This window comes from Podarcis bocagei, assembly GCF_964188305.1.
Source record: "Podarcis bocagei genome assembly, chromosome: 17".
NCBI lineage: Eukaryota > Metazoa > Chordata > Lepidosauria > Squamata > Lacertidae > Podarcis > Podarcis bocagei.
In genome coordinates this window covers 2896470-2920350 of record NC_138143.1, presented here as the reverse complement: position 1 = coordinate 2920350, position 23881 = coordinate 2896470, and the positions used below count along the sequence as shown (strand labels likewise).

The 23881-nt window shown below is 46.6% G+C and overlaps 2 protein-coding genes and 1 long non-coding RNA gene across 5 annotated transcripts in view; 2 read left to right on the top strand and 1 right to left on the bottom strand.

Annotated features, from left to right (window-relative positions):
• The window catches only part of GPR173 (G protein-coupled receptor 173), a gene marked incomplete at its 5' end in the record, with an annotated part of 82667 nt that extends 73792 nt beyond the window's left edge, over positions 1-8875 (top strand). For 2 of the 3 annotated variants that reach the window (XM_081177374.1, XM_081177373.1), the window contains one exon: positions 5009-8875. In XM_081177374.1, the coding sequence (XP_081033500.1) occupies positions 5099-6211 (1113 nt within the window). In that variant the 3' untranslated portion in view covers positions 6212-8875. The remainder of the gene's footprint in view (positions 1-5008) is intronic. The other variant, XM_081177371.1, reaches the window with a different exon arrangement.
• A 7837-nt stretch (positions 8876-16712) lies between these two features.
• Positions 16713-21606, top strand: TSPYL2 (TSPY like 2). Its single transcript, XM_081177418.1, has 7 exons — positions 16713-17357; positions 18068-18145; positions 18314-18425; positions 18519-18658; positions 18739-18818; positions 20042-20148; positions 20435-21606. Exons 1-7 carry the CDS (start codon positions 16728-16730, stop codon positions 20545-20547), a joined length of 1260 nt encoding a protein of 419 aa, XP_081033544.1. The 5' UTR covers positions 16713-16727; the 3' UTR covers positions 20548-21606.
• A 1999-nt stretch (positions 21607-23605) lies between these two features.
• Positions 23606-23813, bottom strand: LOC308577366. The gene is made up of 2 exons (XR_014003615.1): positions 23762-23813; positions 23606-23693 (listed from the first exon to the last, which is right to left on the bottom strand). It is a non-coding gene; the product is annotated as an uncharacterized lncRNA (long non-coding RNA).
• Positions 23814-23881: the final 68 nt, after the last annotated feature.

Below are 23881 nucleotides of genomic sequence, written 5' to 3'. Positions count from 1 at the left end.
AAGTGATTTGTAAAATAAAATTGAGATACCATTGGTGGAATCTTTTGAGGAGTTTCTCAGTGGTCCATGTTTCACAAGCATAGTACAATAGCTTTGTAAACAAGCATTTTTGTTTCCCTGTGAATGTGCCGGTCCTTAAACACCTGCAATTCAATCAGGAGAAAGCTGTACTCACAGAGCTCAGGCGAGGCCCTTGTGGAAAGATAACTGCCCAGGTAGGAGAAGTGATCAACACTTTCCAGTGTTACACCATTGAGTTGGATTTGTGGCACTGCAGAGGGGTTGTTTTCTGCCTGTTGGTGCAGCACTGTGGTTTTTTTGATGTTGAGCTTTTCGTAAGCTTCTGCAAAGATATTTGGAGGTCATCTTCAGAATGCACACACTACATTGTCATCAGCATACTGAAGCACTATGATGGAAGTTATGGTAACCTTTGTTGTTGTTGTTTAGTCGTTTAGTCGTGTCCGACTCTTCGTGACCCCATGGACCAGAGCACGCCAGGCACTCCTGTCTTCCACTGCCTCCTGCAGTTTGGTCAGACTCATGTTTGTAGCTTCGAAGCTACATGGTAACCTTACTCTTTGCTTTAAGCCTACTCGGATTAAAGAGCTTTCCCTCTGTTTGATACAATTGTACCTTGGTTTTCGAACAGTTTAGTTCACAAACAACTTGGAACTCGAAAGCCGTAAACCCAGAAGTAGGTGTTCTGGTTTGCAAACTTTGCCTTGGAAGCTGAATGTGCGGCGCGGCTTCCAGTTGGCTGCAGGACACTTCTGCAGCCAATTGGAAGCTGCGCCTTGATTTCCAAACATTTTGGAAGTGAAACGGACTTTCGGAACGCATTCTGTTTGAAATCCAAGGTACAACTGTATATGATTTCTACTCTGGTGGGGAGTTTCCCTTCAACAAAATGTAGGATCATGGAGTGAAAATAATGGAGTTGGGGTGATAACACAACCTTGTTTAACACCTGATCCCACTGTGAATGTTTCACTTTGAGAGCCATTGTTATCTGTGATTGTTGCTGTAATATTATCATGGAGGAGCCAAATGATATTCACAAATTTATCTGGGCAGCCAATTTTCAGAAGCAAAGTCCACAGGGCATTACAATTTACTGTGTCAAAGGCCTTAGTCAGGTCAATAAACACCATATACAAGGGGTTGGTTTTGCTCTCTGCATTTTTATTGAAGTTGAGCAGTGAAAATCATGTCCACTATCACTCTAGAAGGTCAAAAAGCATTTTGGGATTCAGGAAGGGTAGTCTTGGATATTGTTAGGAGATGGTTTGCTGAGATCCTTGCAAGAATTTTGCTGGCCGCAGCTAATAAAGAGATGCCTTGAAAGTTTCCACAATCTGTTCTGTCACCTTTTTTTAAAGAGATTGATAATTCTGGCATCCCTAAAATCTGCTGGGATCTTCTCTCTCTCCCAGATTTTTTCGATGAGCTTGTGAAGTTGTTGTGTAAGTTAAATTCTGCCCGCTTTGAAGACTTTGGCAGGTATCCCGTCTGGTCCGCTGGCTTTGTTGTTTTTCATTTGGTTAATAGCTGTACAAAACTCGCCCAGATTTGGAGATACTGCTGTGTGTACACACCCTTAAAGCAGGAGCAATTCTAAAAATTGAATTTTCTCTAGACAATTTGTAGGATCAAAATAAAGGAAAACAAAACTAAAGGTTGCCTTCAATTTCTATGAAAGCACAGGAATATGAATGAAACATGGAAGTGTCATAATTTCAGAAAAGTGCAAGCATGCTATTCAAGCCCATTTAAGAATGTAGTTGTCTAAAGTAGGTGTCTAAAAATAAGCAGGGATGGGGTCTGACAAACCTCTCTGTGCAGGGGCGCGTCACCACTAAATCCAATTTCTGATGGCCATGGCAAAAGGTGACAAGTGAGTTGTACACATGCATCTAAAGTTTTGCTAGGTCATTTCACTGACAGGGCTCCTGTACCCTTATTTGTATCGCCTGTCACGGCATGACAGGGATAAGGGAAATCACATTCTCCTTTCCCTGGGATCCTTCAAGACACAGGTGCTCTCCTGGGCTTTGCACCTTGGAATAGTTTTAAGTGTCAGAGCTTTGTTGCAGTTCATTAAAAGTGCTTGAACATTCTCCCACAGAACCACACTTTCCATGGTTCACTAAGGAGAGGAAACAGCAGTCAAACCAGTCTACGTCTGCTGCGTAGAGATAGCTTATTTGTACCTTAGTATGATGGTTGACTGTATCCTGGTATTTTTGCATGAGTGTGTGAGAGAGTTGGATTTCCACCTGTTCAGTTGCTGAGGTAGCAGCTGAGCTGTAGCAAGTGGCAGGTAATAGTGTTTATCATATTTTTTCAAAAATAATAATATAAATATCACAATATATTTAGCACAATATCAAGAGAACGCTGAACATACGGATATTTCACATTAAAAAATCATGTATAATTTCTTTATTTATACAAATAAAGTTAAGGATAAGTAAATTAAGAAATAAGAAAGCTACATCTTTACTTTGTACTTCCATTTTCTAATAGTCAGTACTGTAAAGGGGTATAACCCTTTCATAAATCTGAGATTCTTCTTCTACAATCTCTAAGTCTCATTGTATCACTAAGTTTAAATAACTGTGCTAGTTGCAGAAACATCCTGTAACTAAAAGAGTTTCCCCCCAGTGTCCCCCCCCAAAAAAAAAATTTCCCCACTGAAAAGCTGGGTTGGTGGAGGGGAAGTCCTCAGAGCATCTTTACACATCTCTACTCATCTGGGCAACCCCAGAGGACTGGGTTCAAGTGCTTTAAGCACATCTGGTCAGACATCTGGGAAGGAGCGGAATGCTAAATTTATATTGGCCCCTTGGCAGGAAAATAGTGCATGACTGGTTTACCAAGCTGCTAAAGGCACACTCTGGCAAGTTACTACTTACTACACAGCCACCTGTTTTTACTTGATGCCTGCTGTGGAGGGGAAGGGGGCTAAGGAGAAAGTGTGTGTGTGGCTAGAGCATGAGACTCTTAATCTCAAGAACAAGGGTTCGAGCCCATGGCTGGGTGAAAGATTTCTGCACTTCAGGGGGTATCTAGATGATTCTCATGGTCTCTTCCAACTCTACAGTTCTGTGGTGTGTGTGTGTGTGTGTGTGTGTGTGTGTGTGTGTGTGTGTGTAAAATTCAACATCTACACAATCTGCTTACTGATTTCACCAAGTATACATAGGATTGCTAGCTTTGTAAAATGAGCTTCTTCTGGTGAAAGACCTTATTGGGTAGGATAACAAGGTAGCAAAATTCTTAGGTGCACTGAGAGTGTAGTTACTATTGACTAACAAAATTGCTTTGTCATTTTGAGCTGAAATTGTCTTCATCTACAAATTGTAAACTCATCAACTATTTATATATATAAAAAATTAACTTGCAGTGCTAAATTTAGAGAGATTACTCTCTCCCAGGCAAGTGCAATAAACATGAGGTCATTCTTAGAGCACTTTCCTTCTGTGACTCTCTGACTGTTGTGTATGTGACTCAAAACGTACCAAGCAGCTTTGTAGAAACAATCTCTCCCTTGGCCTGTGTCAAAATTAAGCAATGTTTTCCAAATCTGTGTATTTTTTCATATCAGTTTAACTGTCATGGCTTCTTCCAAAGAACCCTGGGAATTCTGTTAGGGATCCCAGTTACACAGGTCTCCTCTTGATATGGCCTATGTGTGTGGACCTGCTAGAACTGGTGGCAATTTCTCCCCCCCCCTTTGTCCCAGGCTTTTCATTTTGCATCACCACCAGCCCATAGAGAATATTGAAGTGACCATGACTTTGGGTCAATATTAAAAAATATTTGACTGACTGATTGACACTGGGTGTGTTTTATGAATTGTAGAATTGTGGAGTTGGAAGGGTCCCAGGGGTCATCTAGTCCAGCCCCCTGCAGTGCAGGAATCTCAACTAAAGTATCCAGGACAGATGACCATCCCACCTCTTAAAAACCTACAAGGAGGGAGAGGTTACCATCTTTTGAGGGAGCCTCAGCTATGTGTTTTGAGGACTATTTGGCTCTTTGGAATAGTTGGCCATTTCACTCTAGACTGGTGGATGGGACTTGAGACTCTCCAACTCCCATCAGCCCCAGTGGCCAAGGAGGATGGGAGTTGGGACTAGCTATAGATGGAGGGGCACAGGTTCCCCATCACTTCCCTAGAGGGCACTAACTACAGTCAAACCAACTTCAGCTGATATAACAGTATTACTATGCAAACAGTTGCCATAGTTCTTATCTTAATTATTCACAAAAGAGCCTTGTGAGTTAAGACACAATTCTTCTCAACTTATAGATGGAGGCTGAGAAGACAGGGACTTGTCCCAAGACCATCAAATTGGATGCTATCCCTGACATGTCCAAAGCTGGCTCAGTGAAGTAGGGAAAGGAAAAGGATTATTTTTTGTCTAAGATGACGTGTTTCTCCAGATTGAGCGAGGGCATTTTGATTTGGCCACATTGTCAGGAACTAGCTGGTTAGGAAATGAATATTGTGAAAATCCAGCTCAACCAGTCACTTTCTCCCAGTTTCATCTACCTCATAGGAGTGTTGTAACAATAAAGAGGAAGCTCATGTATGATAAGCTCCTCAAAAGGAGGCGAGGACAAGAATATAATATATATAACCAGGCAGGCAGACCAGTAAGCTGCTTATTGTAACAATTCAACATGAGCCCTCAAATCCATCACAGAGTGTTCTAGGGTTCACCTGGCTCTCTAGTTTGTGTAGACATCCCTCCACTTAGCCCGACAAAAATCCTTGTGTCAGTCATAGATGTTTGTCCTTTCCTTCCAGGAGGCAGAAGGGGATCTCTCCTTTGAATTTCAAAACACCTGTAGTTATTTCAGAGAATTTGGGACAGGTTTGGGACCTCATATAGAACATAGTATTTAAAAAGAAAAAAAGGGAAAGGGGAAAAAGTTTGTGTTACTACCATGAACTAATGCTTCCTTACTCCCCTTTCCTCCAACCTTTTCCCCACAGACAATGCCCCCCTTTAGCACTGGGGTCATGGGCCATCACCGGGCACGTCGCCGCTGAGCCAGTTCCCCCCTTTCCTTTCCCCACCTAAAGATGGCCAGTGCCAACGAGACTGAAGAAGCCCATGGCTCAGCGCCCCATGCAGCCTCCACCTATGCCAAGCTGCTGCTCTTGGGCCTCATCATCTGTGTGAGTCTGGCAGGGAACCTGTCCCTCTCGCTGCTGGTCTTGAAAGAGCGTGGCCTCCACAAAGCACCCTACTACTTCCTGCTGGACCTGTGCCTGGCTGATGTGATCCGCTCAGCTGTCTGCTTCCCCTTTGTCCTCGTCTCAATCCGCCACGGCTCTGCTTGGACTTACAGTGTGTTGAGCTGCAAGATTGTGGCTTTCATGGCTGTCCTCTTCTGTTTCCATGCTGCCTTCCTCCTCTTCTGCATCAGTGTCACACGCTACATGGCTGTGGCCCATCACCGCTTCTATGCTAAACGCATGACCTTCTGGACATGCGTGGCTGTCATCTGCATGGTGTGGACTTTGTCCGTGGCCATGGCCTTCCCACCCGTCTTCGATGTTGGGACCTACAAGTTCATCCGTGAGGAGGACCAGTGCATCTTTGAGCACCGCTACTTCAAAGCCAATGACACCCTGGGCTTCATGCTCATGCTAGCTGTGCTGATCTTTGCAACCCACGTGGTTTACATCAAGCTCCTTCTCTTTGAGTACCGCCATCGCAAGATGAAGCCTGTCCAGATGGTCCCAGCTATCAGCCAAAACTGGACGTTCCATGGGCCGGGAGCCACTGGGCAAGCTGCAGCCAACTGGATTGCTGGCTTTGGCCGTGGCCCCATGCCTCCTACCTTGTTGGGCATCCGGCAGAATGCTCACGCTGCCAACCGGCGCTTGCTGGGCATGGAAGAATTCAAGGCTGAGAAGAGGCTAGGCAGGATGTTCTACGTCATCACTTTGCTCTTTTTGGTTCTCTGGTCACCCTACATTGTGGCCTGCTACTGGAGGGTATTTGTCAAAGCCTGTAGCATCCCCCACCGCTACCTCTCCACAGCTGTTTGGATGAGCTTTGCCCAAGCTGCTGTCAACCCCATAGTTTGCTTTGTACTCAACAAGGACCTCAAGAAGGGCTTGATCACCCACATTCCCTGCTGGAGGACAGAGCCTGAACTGCCCAGAGAGCCTTATTGTGTGATGTGAGGAGTGCCAAGGGTTGGCTAGAAGGCATCTGCCTGTGCCAAACTGAATTTGAGTTTCATTTCTTTCTTATTTATATATCACACAAGATGCCAAAAGATGGGTCGTTCTGCTTCCCCTGCAATTTTGGCCATGGTTCCCCAGGGTACTTGGTGTCACAATGGACTATGAGCGCTTCAGTTATCCCAGGGCAAATATCCAAAACCACTCATTAACTACAATGAGATCAGAGCTGGATTCTGGTCTCAGCTCCCCTGGGGTAAATCCAAAGCTATACGATGACAGTAACTGGTCCCCAGTAGTGTTCCAGCCAGTGCTTAGAAGGGGTACAAAATATCCTGTGCATCATGGAGTTTTCCTCTTTTTATAGCCCACAAACTCTATCCAGTTGCTTCAATCAGACACTGCAAAACTCCATAGAACCAACACCAGAAACTTCTGTGTCCATTATTTCAAAGTGTTTGATCTAGCAGCTCTAAAGGTGTGTCTGGCATCACTGAAAAGAGGCCAGATTTTTGTATTTGGATCTCCCAGAGTGAAGCCAAAGCCATCCCACTCACTGGAGCAAAACCACTTCATGCTCAGCAGGGCTGATTTGGCTTTACAGCTGGAGGGTGTTGATGGAAGCAGGGCTCTGATGATGGAATCTGCTTCTGTAGAAGATTAACTCTCCCATTCAGTTATTCAGTCCATCAATTAAATCAATTCCACATGCTCTCAGAGTCTGAGGCTAAGTTGAGGGGGGCCCCACAGGGAAAGGAAGGATAGAGGGGCGGGGGAGGAAAGGAGGCAGTAGACACAGCTGTTTAAGGGAATGCCATGGAGCTAGCCTTGACTTGGCTCCTTGTCAGTCAGAAGCTGTAACCAGGGAGCCTTGGAAACCCCACCTCAGTTGCCATGGCAGCAACCAATCCAAGGCCCTGCAGACCATGTCACCCTGGAACAATGCAAGCAGGAAGATGCGGGTGGGGTGTGGGGGAGGAGGAAGCCACCAAGAAATCCTAACGCATTCCCTGAAGAGTGGGAGAAGGCAGAGACATCAACATGCAAGGCAGACAGTGGAGAGCATCCAAGGCTGCAGAAAGTGTAGGGTAACCACAGGAGAATCATGTGCAACGATGTCAATATGGCACATGCCCTGCTAAAATGGAAAGCAAAAACACTACTGTTGCAAGGCATATGTGCCACTATGCTCCCGCCACCCGTTTATTCTCACACATTCAGATCACACTGCACATTGCTTCCCCCTTGCCATGTCACATCATAGAACTGTTTGCACTGTTCTTGTGAGACAATACCAGATCATGTATGGAAAGCTCACCCTTCCCAGAGCTGCTGTCTCGTACCTCTGGGTTTATTCCAGTGGACAAGTTGTCTGTGCTTTGGGTCACTGACAGAAAGAGGGTAAATAGCCCTATGGCTCAGAAAAAGGCACGGTTGTTCTAGTGTCTCTAAGAAGAGAGTCAAGCCTCGAAAAAGGGGGTGTGGGAGGAAGTGTTGCCGTCTCTGAGAGAAGAGGGGTACACTGGGCAGAGTGAGTGGGAGAGAGGACTCCAGTTCTGGGTTGCAGTGGTTGGCTTATATATTTATCTATTTATTAAAGAGAAAGGGAAATGTGGGGGTTGGAACTCCTGGTTCTTTTTTCATCTGAACAGATGAATGGGGCCTGAAGTTTAGAGAATCTGGGAGTCCTGAGCTTGCTGGGTTCACCCTTAGTTGTGATACCCATCGGTCCCATTTTGGCTTTACCCCTCAGGCAGGTACTCCCAAAATCCAAGAAAATGAATTACCAGACATATTGCTTGAGGAGTGAAGGTGGGGAGATATGGGACATCCTAATTCAATGGGACTATTGTTACTGCTGAGGTGCTCCTCATGGGGTGGGGAGGGGAGAGAGGATTCAGGAGGAAAGAGGTGGTTGAGAAATGAGGCCTAGAAGAAGCACTGCTGGGAGGAACGTCAGAGAAAAATGGAGGAGGATGAGTGGAGGGATAAGTCAGGGAAAGTATTAGGAGCAGAGCACAGTTTGGGAGGTGGGAGTAGGGATGGGAGGGTGGGGACATCGCGAACCAGGTGGGGATGCAGGGATTGGGGCTGTCTCCCACTTGTTCCCCTTCAAAGGACCCAGATGCTGACTTTTGCCTCTGAAGACAAGACTGTTCGTCTTATCCTCCAGTCCTGCACCCACTGAATGGCCTTAAATCACTGGCCAGCATTATGGCCACCCTGCAGAAAACTGTATTTGAAAAAAATATGGGAGATGAACACAGATTATTTCCAGGATGCTTTTTTTGGAAAGAGACTTGAAAGAAGTTGAGATGTTTTTGTTTTTAAAAAGGAAATTGAATAAAGAAATTGCAACTTTAGTGGGAGAGGGAGGGTTGGGTGGGGGGCACAGGACAGATGGATGGATGTGTGTCCCCTGCAACATACGCTTCTGAACTTCTTTCAGATGGGGGCAGCTTGAGGGGGTGGGTAGGGAATGACTGGATTGAGGGGTGGAAATTGATTTTTGGGGTGGGGACTCTGTTCTATCCTGCCCCACCACCCCCTTTTTGTGTCAAATTTGTTTCCATTCCCTCCTTTTTCTGGGGATTTTCTCATTTTCTTTTCCTTTCCTTTGTTTTTTTATATAAATATATAAAAAACATGGAATGAAATGCAAAATTCCTGGGTGATTCTTTTTGAGTCAGAAGCAAAAAAAAAAGGGGGGGGGGAATACAAACATTCCGCTGAGGGCTAACATGACATGGAAGATCCACGGTCAGAATTCCCAGCTTAAAGCAGCCCTGCATGTGTTATACTTTCCCCTGCACTGCACTACTTCTTTGATAGAAATTGCCCCCCCCCCCGGAACTATTAGGTATGGAGGGAGAAAAGACAGGTATGTTGTGGGTACTTGCCCTCCCTTCCCCTGCTTCTAACAACTGGTGGGGGGCGGGTGGGGGGGTGTAATTTCCCCCAGGGGAGGGACCTGCACAGGAAAAATGCTTAATTCCTCTCTCCCTGTGCTGTGGCCCCAATTATGTCATGTGAGTTGAACCTGGAAAATATTATCAGAGTTCTTGGAAACTTCAATTTTGACCAATGGAAAGTTAAAGAGCACGAGGATTACAGTTGCCACCTTTACTGTGTTCAGATGGTGCTTTTGACAGAGCAGAATGCCTTTTCCAACAGTGAAAGTTCAAGACTCCAAAGTGAAAGTCTTCTTTTGTGCAGAGTGCCTTTCCTCTATGATGGGAAGCACTTTAAAACGTAGACAGAATGCCTTGGAGTATAAGCAGCGTGTCCCCTTCAGCCGTGGGGAAATAATGGAATCACCAACCCCACAATTTGTTGTCACTTTGCAGACTCCTCTTCTGGCAAATGGCCAGGATGAAATGTTGACAAATTGACACTCCTAATGGGAATTCTCAGCTGTAATCCCAGATGGGACCCATACCTCCAATCTAGCCTTTATGTTTCTGGATGCAACACAAAATTACCACTAGGAAGGCCTGAGCCCCAACTCTTAAATAATAAAAAATAATAAACCCATGATGACAAAGGAAGCAAAAACTGAACATTTGAAAAGCTTTTGTAAATAAAAAGGTCTTGATCACCTGGCAGAAGCCATCTAAACCTGGCTGGCAATGATTTCTTAACGGGCCCAGCAACAGGGGCTCCACCACTAGCACAGCCCAACCCTAGTAATAGGGGTGGTTAGTCTCTCTTCTACCCCAGGAAGAGGCTTTGGCTGAGCCCTTCCCTCAGACTCCTCAGCCACTCACTACTATTTGTCTGTGTCTCCTACTTGGCAACAAGTGGCGGAAGGGTGTAATAAAAAGAGGCAGGGCCAAGCCTCTCTTGCTGGTCCAAATGCACAAGAGGTGGCTAGGTGTGTGACAGGGAGAAAAGCCATAGGACCAGGGTGGTATTGTTATAAAGGCTTTTGGCCCATGACTTGTGATTGCCTATCCCTAGTGTATAAATATGGTCTTCTCTAGAAAAGCTATTCTATATGGGCACTTCCATACTGCTATTTTTGATCACATGCCAGCAAATTCTAAATGTGCAATTACAGTCGAGTAGGGAATCTTATGCAACAAGTCCACTCCCCCAAAAGATTGGACATTTTGTGTTAAGTTGATGGGGAAATGCACTAGGATGAGCAGGATAACGCTTGATGTAATGTCAAATATGGCTGCCCCACAAACAAATGGGGATGAATGTTCACCTCACAAACAGAAGGTACACAGAAGAGCGACAACCTATAGCTGAGGGAACAAGGGTGTCTCACATCCCGTGGATCTCCTTAATATCTTTACTCAAACAGAGGCAGCCATGTTTCTTCTGGCACTTAAGCCCCAACTCTGAAAGCTAGAGTTGCTTTGCTGTGCTGTACTTTGTTTTACCAACCCAATCAGGAAACACATGCTCTGGCAGATAGCCAGTTAAGCCAGTCCCAGAAAAGGTGTATTGCTTTTGTCTGGTATCCAGAGCTGCTGGACTCCATCCTAACATGCTCTGCTCACATTCCACCAGATTTTCTCTGTCTGCCAACCTGGCTCCATCCACAGCACCTATCTTGAAATAAGAAGCTGGCAAACCTGACACAAAACAAAGAAAAGTTGACACGGAATTTAGAGAGACTGCAGTCATTCTTAATATTTATTTCTCAATCAATCAATCAATCAATCAAAATGTATATACAATTTGATAGTAAAGAAACCTCCAAGCAGTTTACCAAAATGTGTTGGTGCTGCACTATAAATGTAACAGGTTTCCCCACAACTGTAGGGACCTTGCCATCCTCTGCTGCATTTTGAGGTGACCAGGGAAAAGCTACAATGCTCTTAACTGTGTGGCATTTCAGAACTGCTGTACTGGTGAGAGGGATACGCCACTTTCCATTCTTGAGAAGGAAGGTAGGACATAAATGTAATTTAGCACAGGAAACTTGGTTTTTATTTCTTCTAACCTTGAAAAACCCCTCAAGGTATAAATAAAACCAGTAGCTTAAAATATTCATTATTTTTTAAAATTATGTATTTAAATGCAGGTCAACTTTACATATCTGGGTCAGCCGGCTGAAACAGGTTTTTTTGGGCAGGTGCCCCAGACAGTACAGCAAAGGCACTTGCTTGATGTCAAGGTGCAACTTGTGGGGGGTGTTCATCATAGGAGAAAACATGCCAATGTAAGCCACGTTTTAGCAAAGACAAAAAGATCTTTATAAAAAACATTATCAGCAGGAGAGGCTATTTGGACAATGGTGTGCTAAAGGAAGAAAAGGAAACTGCAGAGCTGAATGAATTCCTTGCATCTGGTTTGGAGTGGAAGCTTGCAGGATCTTGGAGCTCACTTTCACAGGAAAGGAGCCTGAGGATTTGAGGCAAACAGCAGTGACAAGAGATGAAATTCTAGTCCCTATGGGGGAAGGCTAATCTGAGGCCTATACCATCTGGTATCCTATTGGCTTGGCAGTCACCCACTTGGCTTTAAACTGCCTTAACCCGTTTCCTGTGTTCCCTAGGCAACCCCCCCCCCATTTTAATGTGAACATTTGTTTCAGGCAGTGATCAATATCACAATGACTTATCTTTAGGGCAATTAGCATATGTAAATGAAAACTACCAACCACCAGGATAGCTGACAATTAATTTAGAGCCTGTACAGAACACTTCTATTTCAGAGCTGCCTGGGCTTCAGTCTTGAGGAATCCCAGTTGACAAGGACAAAGCTTTGGTTGCACAACCTCCCTATCATCCAACTGCTTCTTTGGCTTTCCACAAATCAACCCTGGGAGAAGAATCCTTGCTTCCAAAAGCTGGATCATAGAATTGTAGAGTTGAAAGGGACCCAGGGGTCATACTGCAATGCACCCATGGCCGATAGCCACCCAACCTCTGCTTAAAAGTCCGCAACCTCTCGTGGGAGTCTGTTCCACTGCTGAACAGCTCTTACTGTCAGAAAGTTTTTCTGAATGTTTAGTTGGAATATCCTTTCTTGTAACTTGAATCCCTTGGTTCAAGTCCCATCCCCTGGACACTAGACTTCTGTTGATGCAGCCCAGAAGAGCATTAGCTTTTTTGGCTACTGCATCACCCTGTTGACTGATGTTAAGCTTGTGGTGCACCAAGACCCCTGGATCCTTTTCACATACACTGCTAGTAAGCCAGGTGTCACCCATCCTTTATTTGTGCATCTGGTTCTTCCTGAAGAACCTAACATTTGAGCTAATTTCCTGCGAGACGTTGCAGAAATCTCATGAGATGCCACATAAATCTTGTGAGTTCACCAAGATCTTGCCAGAAATCAGGGCTGGTGCCAGTGCTGCTTCTCTGCCAGTGCCAGAGGTGCCAGGGGCCCCACAGGGCACCACCTTAGGGACTTCTGCCTCATGGCCCTGGCAAGTAGATCACAGGTCTAAATTGTAAAAGTGCCATTCAAGGGTGCCATACAGCAAATATGCCACAGCCTCACAAGTTTTTGGATGGCATTACCTGGAAGCAGGTCAGGAATGTTGTGTGAGAGTGAAGCAGGAATGGAGACCTGTCTCTAGACCACAAGCCAAGCCTGTTGACGTCCTGCTCCTATCCAGGTATGGCACAAACTCAAGCTGCCAAGGCACTCACCTACCTACCAAACGGTCACCTATGATTCAGAAGGAACACTGACACCCCTAGATACTATCACTAGTCCCTGGTTTTTTTAGTGGAAGCTCTCTTTATACTGCCCTACAATTCTGTCTTCCCCCAACATTTAGCTTAAAAGGCCAAAGTTGTACTGTGCCAGTTTCTGTGAGGGGCTGAGATGCAAATGAGGTACAGGAGTCTATTATTTTTAACATATTTAAGTATTGTCAGACAATGTTCTTCATCCAGCATAATGGAGTAGCCAGTACTTACTTCTAAGCTAGATGAAAAACAAATCTCTACATAGAAATTGTGGGCAAATCCTAAAATGAGTTAAGGTGTAAAAAGGCTCACGTGAAATTACTATCAGTATTTGGATTTCAAAGATAACCCTAATCGTTGAAAATGTAATCTACATTAAAAAGTAACTTATTCTCAGTTGTAGCTGAAAAGGCCATAATCAAGTTCTCTGTTTAACATAATATTATTTGCATGTACAGAATGACATTTTTGAGTGTCCCAAGTGCTTTGCATATTACCTCAGTAACTCCTTGGAGACACCACGATAAAATCTGAGGGCTCTGGGGAAGTCAGAAGGGACATTTTAAATGTGGTGAACTCACTCCTGCTCTTCTTGTCCTTGTTCTTTGCAACATAATACTTCCTTTACCACTAGAAGCAATCTCTAAGAGAAAATTGCTTCCATCTTCTTCTCTACAGGTCCAGCACCCCCAACAGGCACACTATAAAATGAAAACCTGCTTCCATAGCCTGTGCTCACATTGCCACCTTGTGGAACCTGCTCCCACAGAAGCCTTCCTTTTCCTATTATGCCACTCCAGCTGCAACAAACTCACTTCATTCCTTTTCTACACAAACATCACTGTAAGACCTTAAAGACCAACTAAGTTAGTTCTAGGTATGAGCTTTCGTGTGCATGCACACTTCTTCAGATACACTGAAACAGAAGTTGCCAGATCCTTCTAGAAGGATTTCTAGAAGGATCTGGCAACTTCTGTTTCAGTGTATCTGAAGAAGTGTGCATGCACACGAAAGCTCATACCTAGAACTAACTTAGTTGGTCTTTAAGGTGCTACTGGAAGGAATTTTTTTATTTTGACTATGGCAGACCAACACGGCTACCTATCTACTACTGGAATCACTGTAAGACTACACCATACATGCACTCTTAGGGGGAAACTCTTTGCCACATAGGATATTTTCAGCTTCCTCAACAGGTGCCTTATTATACTACATTTATTTTTTATTTCTAAGCTCAGGTAAAAAATGAAGGGCTATTCCAAAAATGCCTCTTGATCCTCTTCATCAAGTTGCCTCATCAGGACAGATTTTTCTTGCATTGAGACAGATACTGATCTCTGGTGCCAGGTACTGTCTCCTTCTATCAGCAGTAGCTCTCCCGGTCCTCAGGAAAAACTATCTCACTGCTGCCTAAGATCCTTTTATCTGGAGTCGATGGAGATTTAATGCTATGACCCTAACCCTACTTACCTGGGAGTAAGCACCATTGAATTGATTAGTACTTAAAGGTAAAGGTACCCCTGACCGTTAGGTCCAGTCACGGACAACTCTGGGGTTGCGTGCTCATCTCGCTCTATAGGCCGAGGGAGCCAGCGTTTATCCGCATACAGCTTCCGGGTCATGTGGACAGCATGACTAAGCTGCTTCTGGCTAACCAGAGCAGCGCACAGAAACGCCGTTTACCTTCCCACCGGAGCAGTACCTATTTATCTACTCACACTTTGACGTGCTTTCAAACTGCTATGTGGGCAGGAGCAGGGACTGAGCAATGGGAGCTCACCCCGTTGTGGGGATTCGAACCGCCAACCTTCTGATCGGCAAGCCCTAGGCTCTGTGATTTAGACCACAGCGCCTTAGTTATGAGTAAAAAGGGATCACTCCTTTGTATTATTTTGAAATTTGTTTCTTAAAAGAATGACACCGGCATATATACTTGCACCAGGAATGTTCAGAATTATGAGATAATGCTGCCATTCTAGTGTATTATAGTACATACAGATGCAGCCGAGAGCATGCCATGCACTGCTTTTGTGTTCTGTCTACTGACCCAGAGAATAAACAACAGTGAGGAACTGGAAGAAATTTCAGCCTCATTTTACGGTCACTCCCACTCAGTCCAAGTGTTCTACAAATTCCTGACCTAAATCCAACTGAGTGTAAAAAAAACCTTTTGGAAAGAGCCTCAGCACATTGGTGGAGCACATGCATTTGGTTTTAGATTCAATCCTTGCCACCTCCAGCAAGGGCATAGATCAGGGGTAGGCAACTTAAGGCCCATGGGCCGGATGCGGCCCAATCGCCTTCTCAATCTGGTCCGCTTTGGTCCGGGAATCAGCGTGTTTTTACATGAGTAGAATGTGTCCTTTTATTTAAAAGGCATCTCTGGGTTATTTGTGGGGCATAGGAATTCGTTTATCTTCCCCCCCCAAAATATAGTCCAGCCCACCACATGGTCTGAGGGATGGTGGACCGGCCCACGGCTGAAAAAGGTTGCTGACCCCTGGCATAGATGGTGAACACCTCTACATATGATCTGGGAGAACTACTGTGAGACGCCTGGGTAGCTCAGTTGCTTAGACTGTGGTGCTGATAATGGCAAAGTTGCAGGTTAATTCCCCATATGGGACAGCTGCATATTCTTGCATTGGAGAGGGCTGGACTAGAATCCTCCGGTTCTGTTCCAACTTTACAATTCTATGATCACTCTATGATCACTAACTGCATGGGGTATTTGTCTGTGACCCATGCTTTAGACCGAATCAGACAAGTATCACTGTAGTTTATTCTAACAATGGTTCTTCCAGATTCTGTGCAGAAGCGCTTTCCATGGATGTGCTCCACCAAAGAGCCAAGGCTGCTCCTGAAAGAAATGTTCCAGTGCAGCCTCCTCATGTCAGTTTCTGTCCTGGATACAAGCCTCCTTTACTGTCTTTTGTTTGCTTCTTATGTCTTCTCCCTTTTATTCCCAAGTCTGGAAGGAACTGCAACATTCTGCCAGGGTTTCTGCCATGTGTTTTCTGCATCAGGCATCGAAATGTCCAGAAACTGCCTCCCTTCTGTCCTCCCAACTGGAAAGGCAGCTCGTCCCTTTCCCCTCTGCCCAGGTACGTGACGCCATACTCGCCCTTCCATCACTTTACACGGAGCTATATTTGCCCTTTGAATGTCCTTTCACGCATCCTGGAGAGGTCCTTTCCGAACTCTTCGCAACCTCCTTATTATTATATTTTTATTAATTAAACCTGTGCTCAGGGCGCTCCACGACAAAACATTCCCAGACCACCCGGGGCCGCTTCCCTCCGAGTCCTGGGCGAGCCCGGCGGGGAACAGGCGTCTCCCTCGCGCGGGGCTTCTGTGAGGCGGAGGGACACCGGAGACGAATTCCCCGCCCTCCGCCCGCAGCGGCCTTTGGCGCGCCCTTGGTTTCCCGCCGCTTCTCTCGCGTCCCTCGGCGCCTGCGCCCGATTAGCCCTGGTGCGCATGCGCCTCTCCCAGAGGCTCCCCCCGACAGAGGCGAGAACCGAGATGCTTCGTACGTCGCCGAAACGCGGCCCGTAGAAAAGACCTCGCCAGGGATTGGGCGAGCGAAAGACTCGTTGACCTATCAGTGTCGGCCTGCCTCCCCCGTGGGGCAGGCGGGAGGTGGGAGCCCAGCCAGCCAGTCAGCTCCGGGGAGGGAGAAAGCTCTGTCGTCACTGGCCCGCCCCCGCTCGCCGGGGACCAACCAGGGGCGGCTGCGCAGCTTCTCGCGCTCGGGCCGTTGGCGAGGCCCGTTCCTGGGGCGCCCCTCCCCCTTCCCGCTGGTCCCGGCGGTTGGGCGCGCGGCCTCCGGCGACGCGAGGGAGCGAGCGGAGCCGGCCATGAGCGGCGAGGGCGGGGCCTGGGACCCGGCGGCCGCCAAGCAGCGGCGTCTGGACCCGGCGCGCCAGTCGCAGAAGGAAACCGAGGCCGCCCAGGCGCTGGCCGACATGACGGCCTGGAGCGGCGGCGGGAGCCTGGGCGGCGCCGGCCGGCAGGAGGCGCGCGAGGCCGCCGCGCCGGAGGATGCGGCCGGCCAGCAGGAGGCGCGCGAAGCTGCCGCCGCCGCCGCCGCCCTCCTTCCGAGCTCCCCCGCCGGCGACGAGGCCAAGGGCAGCCCCGGGGCGGGCGACGGCCGCGAGAGCAGGAGGAAGAGGAAGGAGGCCCGCGAGAGGCGGAGGCCCGTCGAGGCGGAGGAGGAGTGCTCCGTCATCTCGGTGGGGGAGGACGACGACGACGACGACGAGGAGGAGGAGGAGGAGGAAGGCGAGCCCGGAGGGAGGCCGCCGCCGCGCAAAACGGAGCAGTACCTGGAAGCGCTGGAGGCCGTGCAGTTGGAGCTGGAGGCGGTGAACCAGCAGGCCGGTCGCGCCTTCGCCCAGCTCAAGGCCAAGTTCGGCCACATGCGCCGCCCGCACCTGGAGCGGAGAAACCTCATCATCCGAAATATCCCCGGCTTCTGGGTCACGGCCGTATCCTGCCGCCGGGAAGAAAGCGGGGTTTGAATCAAATAAAAAGCAATATGAGGATTGTGCTGTTTGTACTGGGTAGGGTGGGCAGGAGCGGGAGAAATCGGGGCTGGGCCCGAGGGGACATGGACGCGTTTGAAGCTGCCCGACGCTTAGTAGGGTGACTGCTCTGTCCAGCCCCAAGAGGACTGCCGAGGCTTAGGCAGACGAAGGCCGCGCGCCCAACCGCCGGGAGGTCTTAGGCAGACGAAGAGTGCCCTGGGTTTTGAAAGTTAAGGCCCTCTGTATCGCTGTCCCAGAGCCTTGGGAAAGCAGTTCTCTTGTTGGGCTATTATGAGCGCTGGATCTTGTCTTGGCCAGCAAGAAGCAAATTGCTTCCAGAGGCTTCAATAAGGTATTCCTGCCTTTCTGGATTTCCTCTTGTCCTTCTGCCTTGGCAGGAAATGACAAGCTTTAGCAGACTACTAGGAATTGCAATTTTTATATGCAAATTTTCAGGAAAGTAGTTGAGTGGAGTTCGTTTTCTTGATCTGGCAAGACCCTCGAGGAAGAGAGTTCCTCAAAAATATATAGTTATCTCTTCCATACTATGGATGTGAGAAGTGCAGTCTCAGATTTTCCTGCTATTTATTAACTATATTTGTATATACCCTTTCCTACCAGAATCTTGGACTGCAGTATGTCGGTTTCCTTCCTTAACTTTAATTTTACAGTTTCTCAACCATCCCCAACTTTCAGCCATGATCAATGACCGGGATGAAGACACCCTGAGCTATATGACCAATCTGCAGGTGACTTCAGCAAAGCTGGTGCATGGGGGCATTGATAGATAGTCAAGTTATGGAGGGAAGGTATCCAATTGCAGCCTGGAAACCTGGGCTCTTTCTGTTTGAAGGACAGTGCCGTGGGTCAAAGGTTTCATGCCAGCCTTATGATTCTGACATTCTTTGATATGCCAGGTTGAGGATTTCACCCATGCAAAATCAGGCTGCAAGATCAAGTTCTACTTCAACAGCAACCCCTACTTCCAGAATGAGGTCATTGTGAAGGAGTTCCAGTGTGGTTCATCTGGTATGCAGTAGGGACAATATTTATGGGAACAGAACCCCAGATATGATGTGCTGTTGCTCACATCTTCTCCATTTGTGTCTCCATCCTTTCCAGGAAGACTAGTGTCCCACTCTACACCTATCCGCTGGTGGCGTAGCCAGGATCCAATAGCACATGGCCGGAAGAATTTTGGCCGCAGTTTCTTCACTTGGTTCTGTGACCACAGCTTCCCAGCAGGGGACCGTATTGCCGAGGTGGATAGTATACCCTGTCCTAAATTGCTCCTTGCATCCTTATATCCACACTCTTTAAACTCTTTTCTGCTTTCTTATAGATAATTAAAGAGGACCTCTGGCCTAATCCGCTGCAGTACTACTTGATGGGGGAAGGTGGTGAAAATGGTGAAGACGACAGGTGAGGATGATTTGGTTGGTTGTTTTGCTGGCCTTATTCCCACTGTGTTTTCCAGGGGGGAAATGAATTGGAAAAAGATTCCTATGCAAATAAGGGTAATTAGCATCTAAAATTGTCTGATGCCTGAGTGATCTAATTTAGTAAGTAAGCAAGGTTTATTGTACTAGCCAAAGGCCATGACAAACCATACAAACACTATCATGGAAAGAAATATCTGTATAACTATATAAAAAAAACAGCCACTTCCTGAACTATCAGAATAAAATGCAGATGCACACATAGATTGGGGACTCCACACAGAATCTAATTTACAGTGGTACCTCCGGTTATGAACTTAATCCATTCTTGAGGTCCGTTCGTAACCGGAAACCACTCGTAACATGAGGCACGCTTCCGCTAATGGCGCCTCCCGCTGCTGCTGCGCTGCCGGAGTGTGATTTCCGCTCGGATCCTGGGTCAAAGTTTGCAACAAGGGGCATCTACTTCCAGGTTAGCGGAGCACGTAACCCAAAGAATTCGTACAGTTGACAACACTGTAGTGTTTTTATTTTGTTTAGTAAACAGAAATGAAAACTTGGAAACTGCCAAGGTGGTCTAATATTTTTTTGCATCCATTTATAATTTACATTTACATATGAAACAGAAAAGTATAATTTACATTTACATATGAAACAGAAAAGTAAAGTACTGATAATGGTTTCCTGTGAATGCACCAGTCCTACCTCCTTTACTCTTCCTTGCTAGCATATGGCAGAAACAAGTCGTGATCCCTGGCTTTTACATCAGAACCAGGTATCATGGGTTTATTTTACTCCAAACTGCTCATACTTTGTTTGAGTGAAACAAACCATGATCTCACGTTGGGACATAGTGCTAAGCCAGGGATTGTAGTTTGTTTCACTTCTGTGCTAGTACAGAGGAGTAAGGTAGAAGAGGTTGGTTACATGGCTCATGAATGATAAACCATTTAATTATGTTTTACCATGACATGCGGTCTGGGCCACTGGGTCTATTGGGTTGTGGTAGGAGTGATACTGTGGGCAAGAATAGAAAGCTGCTGTTGTGTGTGTATGTGAACTCTGTCAAGTTTTGTGGCAGCAGAAACTGCATGAAGTCGCAGGGAGGCTGACTTATGAAGAGAGGGATTTGTAATTTGTAGCTGGGAGGCCAGCTGAAAATGATGGATAAATGGTGACACATTCCCTCCTCCCCTTGATGTTTAGTGAGACAGAGAATGGTGATGACTTTGTGGTGATTGTAGATGATGATGGTGAAGAAGAGGATGCGACGGATGTGCATGAGATCATGGATGAGGAGGAGGGTGGGCGAGGTAAGTAGTGGTGGAATAGGGCTGCCCCCCCCCCCAAAAAAAAAATTGTGGCAGCTTCTGGACATCAAAGAGAGTATGCTAAATGAAAAATCGTCCTGGCAAGTCAGGGCTCGGGGCAGGGAGGAGGGAGATGTTGATCCAGAAGGGAATAGATGGCTAGCTTACCTCAGAAGCCAGGGAATGGGATTGAGGAACAATGGAAAATCAGAAACGGGAAGGAAAGGGCAGTTCTGGTTGGTAGGCTAGGATCAGAAGTATCTTGATGTATCCCACTTTGCTGATACAGGTGAAGCTGTGGAAGAGGTCCTGAGTGGCCAAGAAGAGGGTGTTACTGGTCCCAGCTCCTCTCTCCGTGAGGAGCCAGATGGGAAAGATTCTGAGGCAGAAGATGATGGCTAGATCATTATGGAAAGACTGTCTGGTTGGACTTCCTCATGGTGACCTCAGTGGCACTTTGACCAATTGCACTTGGACATGGCAGGATATGGTGGTGGGAAGTTTCAGGAGCAGTCACATTGGTTATTTTGTACCTTTATTTATTGCAGCGACTGCATTTTCCTCCCTGCCCTGGGGGCGTGTATGTTGCCACACACCAGCACTCCCCCATCCCCATTGTCTGATGCTTAGCATCTCTTCCTACCTGCCTGCGTGGGGGCTATATGCATACTTGCCCTGTCCCCTGTTGGCTACTCAGGGTATAGCCTGCCCAGTGGCCTTTTCAAAACAGCTCAGGGTTCCTTTCTTCCATTCAGCATTATTAAGCTGCTGACTTTCACACCTTCCCTGCACTTCTCCCTGTGAGGATTCTACTCATCCTGTAAACACTTCAGCTTTAGAATGCCCTCTATAGGCCAGTTAGTGCCTCCTGCAGTTGAAACATAGCCCTTACCCTGCTTCCTCCCCAAAGAATAAGGCCCAACATTTTTGGAAGTCTTCTGACAATAGTACTCTGCCAATTCTCAATGGGTTTAAAATGGTCCCTGCTGATTCAGATGCAGGCCTTGCACCTGGAGGCTTTGTGGAAGCAATAACAGCTCCCTAGTTGCACAATGTTCTGCTTGGGGTTGTTGTGTATGAGGGAAAAGAATGGCTGGCTGGGAGGAGGACTGAAGTGCTCTGCTTTTGTGCCCAGGGATTTCCCAAATGTTCTGGGGTACTGTGGTGGTGTGGGAATATTTCTTGCAGCAGCATGGCACTATAGACATGTATGTGATGTCACCCCACCCTTTCACTATGTATTTATGCATAGTTTCCTAGCAATGTTTCTAAAGCATCATACCTGGTTGGACCCCTTCCTTATCCTTATCCCCATGGAGGCTGCTCTATGCAATGCTACTGATATTTGTAGAAAGGCAACTGTTTTCCTTGGCTGAGTTTTTTGTATATTTCGTATCAGGACTTTGTACGTTTGTTTTTTTTTACTACAAAAAAGCACTTAATATACAGAGAGCTTTCCAACTTGGTGTGCGGCTCCTTTCTTCCACCAATGCTTGTTGGAGGTCCACAGCCACAGCTATTCGCAGAAAATGTGTAGAACACAGTTATGCAAATAGGCATGTTCCATCTACATACTTCAGTCTGCACTATACATTAGAGTTCTTTGCAGTACTTTATTGAAAAGAGGAGTAGTGTTGAACAGTAGGAGAGTGAATAAGTGTGGGAAGGTGATTGCTGAAATTTGAAAAATGGGCTGATAAGGTATTGGTTGTAAAAGCTGCACCTCAAAGGGGTGATGAGTGCAGGTTCAGCATGTCCAGCCACAATATTTTCAGAATCCTCCCCACACATGGGACTTGGATTTAAGAACTTTAATAGGGAAATGTTGCCAGTGTGCAATGAAGTACTCTGGCTTACAAGAGAGGTTAAATATAAGATAAAAATGTTTCTTTGGATGTGTTTGAAGCAAGAGGAAGAACAAGCAAGTCTCCTCTGTATGGAGAAGACTGAGAAATCCTATTGGATAACAGAAGGCAGAACTGCTCAACACCTACTTTGCCTCAGTCTTCACCCAAAAGGAAGGCAGTGCCCAACCTGGTAATAGCCGAATAAATGATAGAATAAATAAAGGAGGGAGCTGCAGCCTTAAAAAGAAAACGAGGTGGTAAGGGAGCCTGATGAGCTGCACCCAAGGGTACGAAAGGAGCTTACAGAGCTCCTACAGAGCTTTTGTAATTGAGAATTCTTGCAGAGCAGGTGAGGCAGGCAAAAATTGGAAGAAAGACCCTGGTAACTACTGACCAGTCAAGCTTGACTTTGATACCAGAAAGGTCCTTGAACAGGGGAGTACTTGGAAAAAGATGCTGTAATCACTAAGAGCCAGCATGGTTTCTGAAAACAAGACATGCCCGATGAATCTCTTTTCTGTTTCCGAGTTACAAGCATGATGGCTATTTCTCAACAACTAAACTAAGATGTACAAACATTGAACTGCCAAATACCAGCAACACTGGCACTTGTTAAAGCCAGTCAGTAGTGGAATCATGTTTTGGTTTATTAAGAGTGCATTGATGGGGGGGGGGGGAGGTTTTTTTGCTTGCTGCTTCTTTTTAAATTGCATCCAATAAAGCATCTCAACGTGATTTCTCAATGCAGTACAAACCACGTACAAAACTTGCATACATAAAAGACTTAAAAAAATCAAATTCAGATACCGACTTGGAAAAAAATTTTCATTTAGAAGGTTCAGTTGAATGAGGAAAGTCTTCAGCAGGTGCCAAAAATGGAACAGGCAGTGCCTATCCTATCTGATAAGCAAAGGGAAGTAGTTCCAAAGGCCTGGTTCCGACATCGTGCAGAATGGAACTCCTGACAGGATGATATCTGCAGATTTTCTTCTGCAGAATGTAGTGATCAGCTGGATGTATAAGGGATAAACAATGTTTTGGGTAACCTGGTCCCAAACTGTATGGACATTTGGTATACCAGCACCAATTCCTTGAACTTAGCTCAGTAGCTAATGCAGCCAGTGCAATGCTTTCAGTAGTGACATAATATTATGGTGATATTCTGCCCAACTCTGCAGTTGAGCCATCACATTTTGCACTAGTGGCACCTTCCAGGTCAAACTCAAGGGCAGCTCCACACAGAGCACATTGCAGTAGTCCAATCTGGAAAGTAGTGCATGGACGACAGACAGTGGCCAGGGCCAACAGCTGTCTTGCCAAGGTTGGGTCACAGAGGTCACCTGGCCCTCTAGCCCCAGAGATGGATCCAGGAACAGCGCCCTCCCCCGACCTCCTGCCCAGATCCTAAACCCGCTTGTTCAGGGGGAGTTTGAAACCATATAAAGTCAGCCCATCAGGTTGAGTGACTTTAGACTAGCCATGCTACTTCTTAAGACGCAAGACGTATTCGACGTGGGGAGCGTTCAACTATGCAGCCGCCTCCTTTGGCACTCTGAAGTGACTCCGTGCAGGAAGGAAGGAGGGCTCCTGCCTTTGTTTCTTTTTTAGAATGCTTGAGTTCATTCTTGTTGGAGAACAATGGCTTGGCTACAAGGCAGCAACTTGAGCGACGGGATATTTTCTGGAAAAAATACGAGATGACTGGTAGTTCAGAAATGTTAACTTTAGTATTCAGAAACAAAAGCAATCCTCTCTCGGCCCCTCCTTACCTTCTCCCCGGCGGACACCCGGCCTTTCTCAGCCGCAGCTTCCCTCGCTCGCGCCACGCCGAGGCGGCGCCTCTTTGCAGGACCCCTCGGGACCGGCGCGGCTCCGTCCCGGCGGAAACA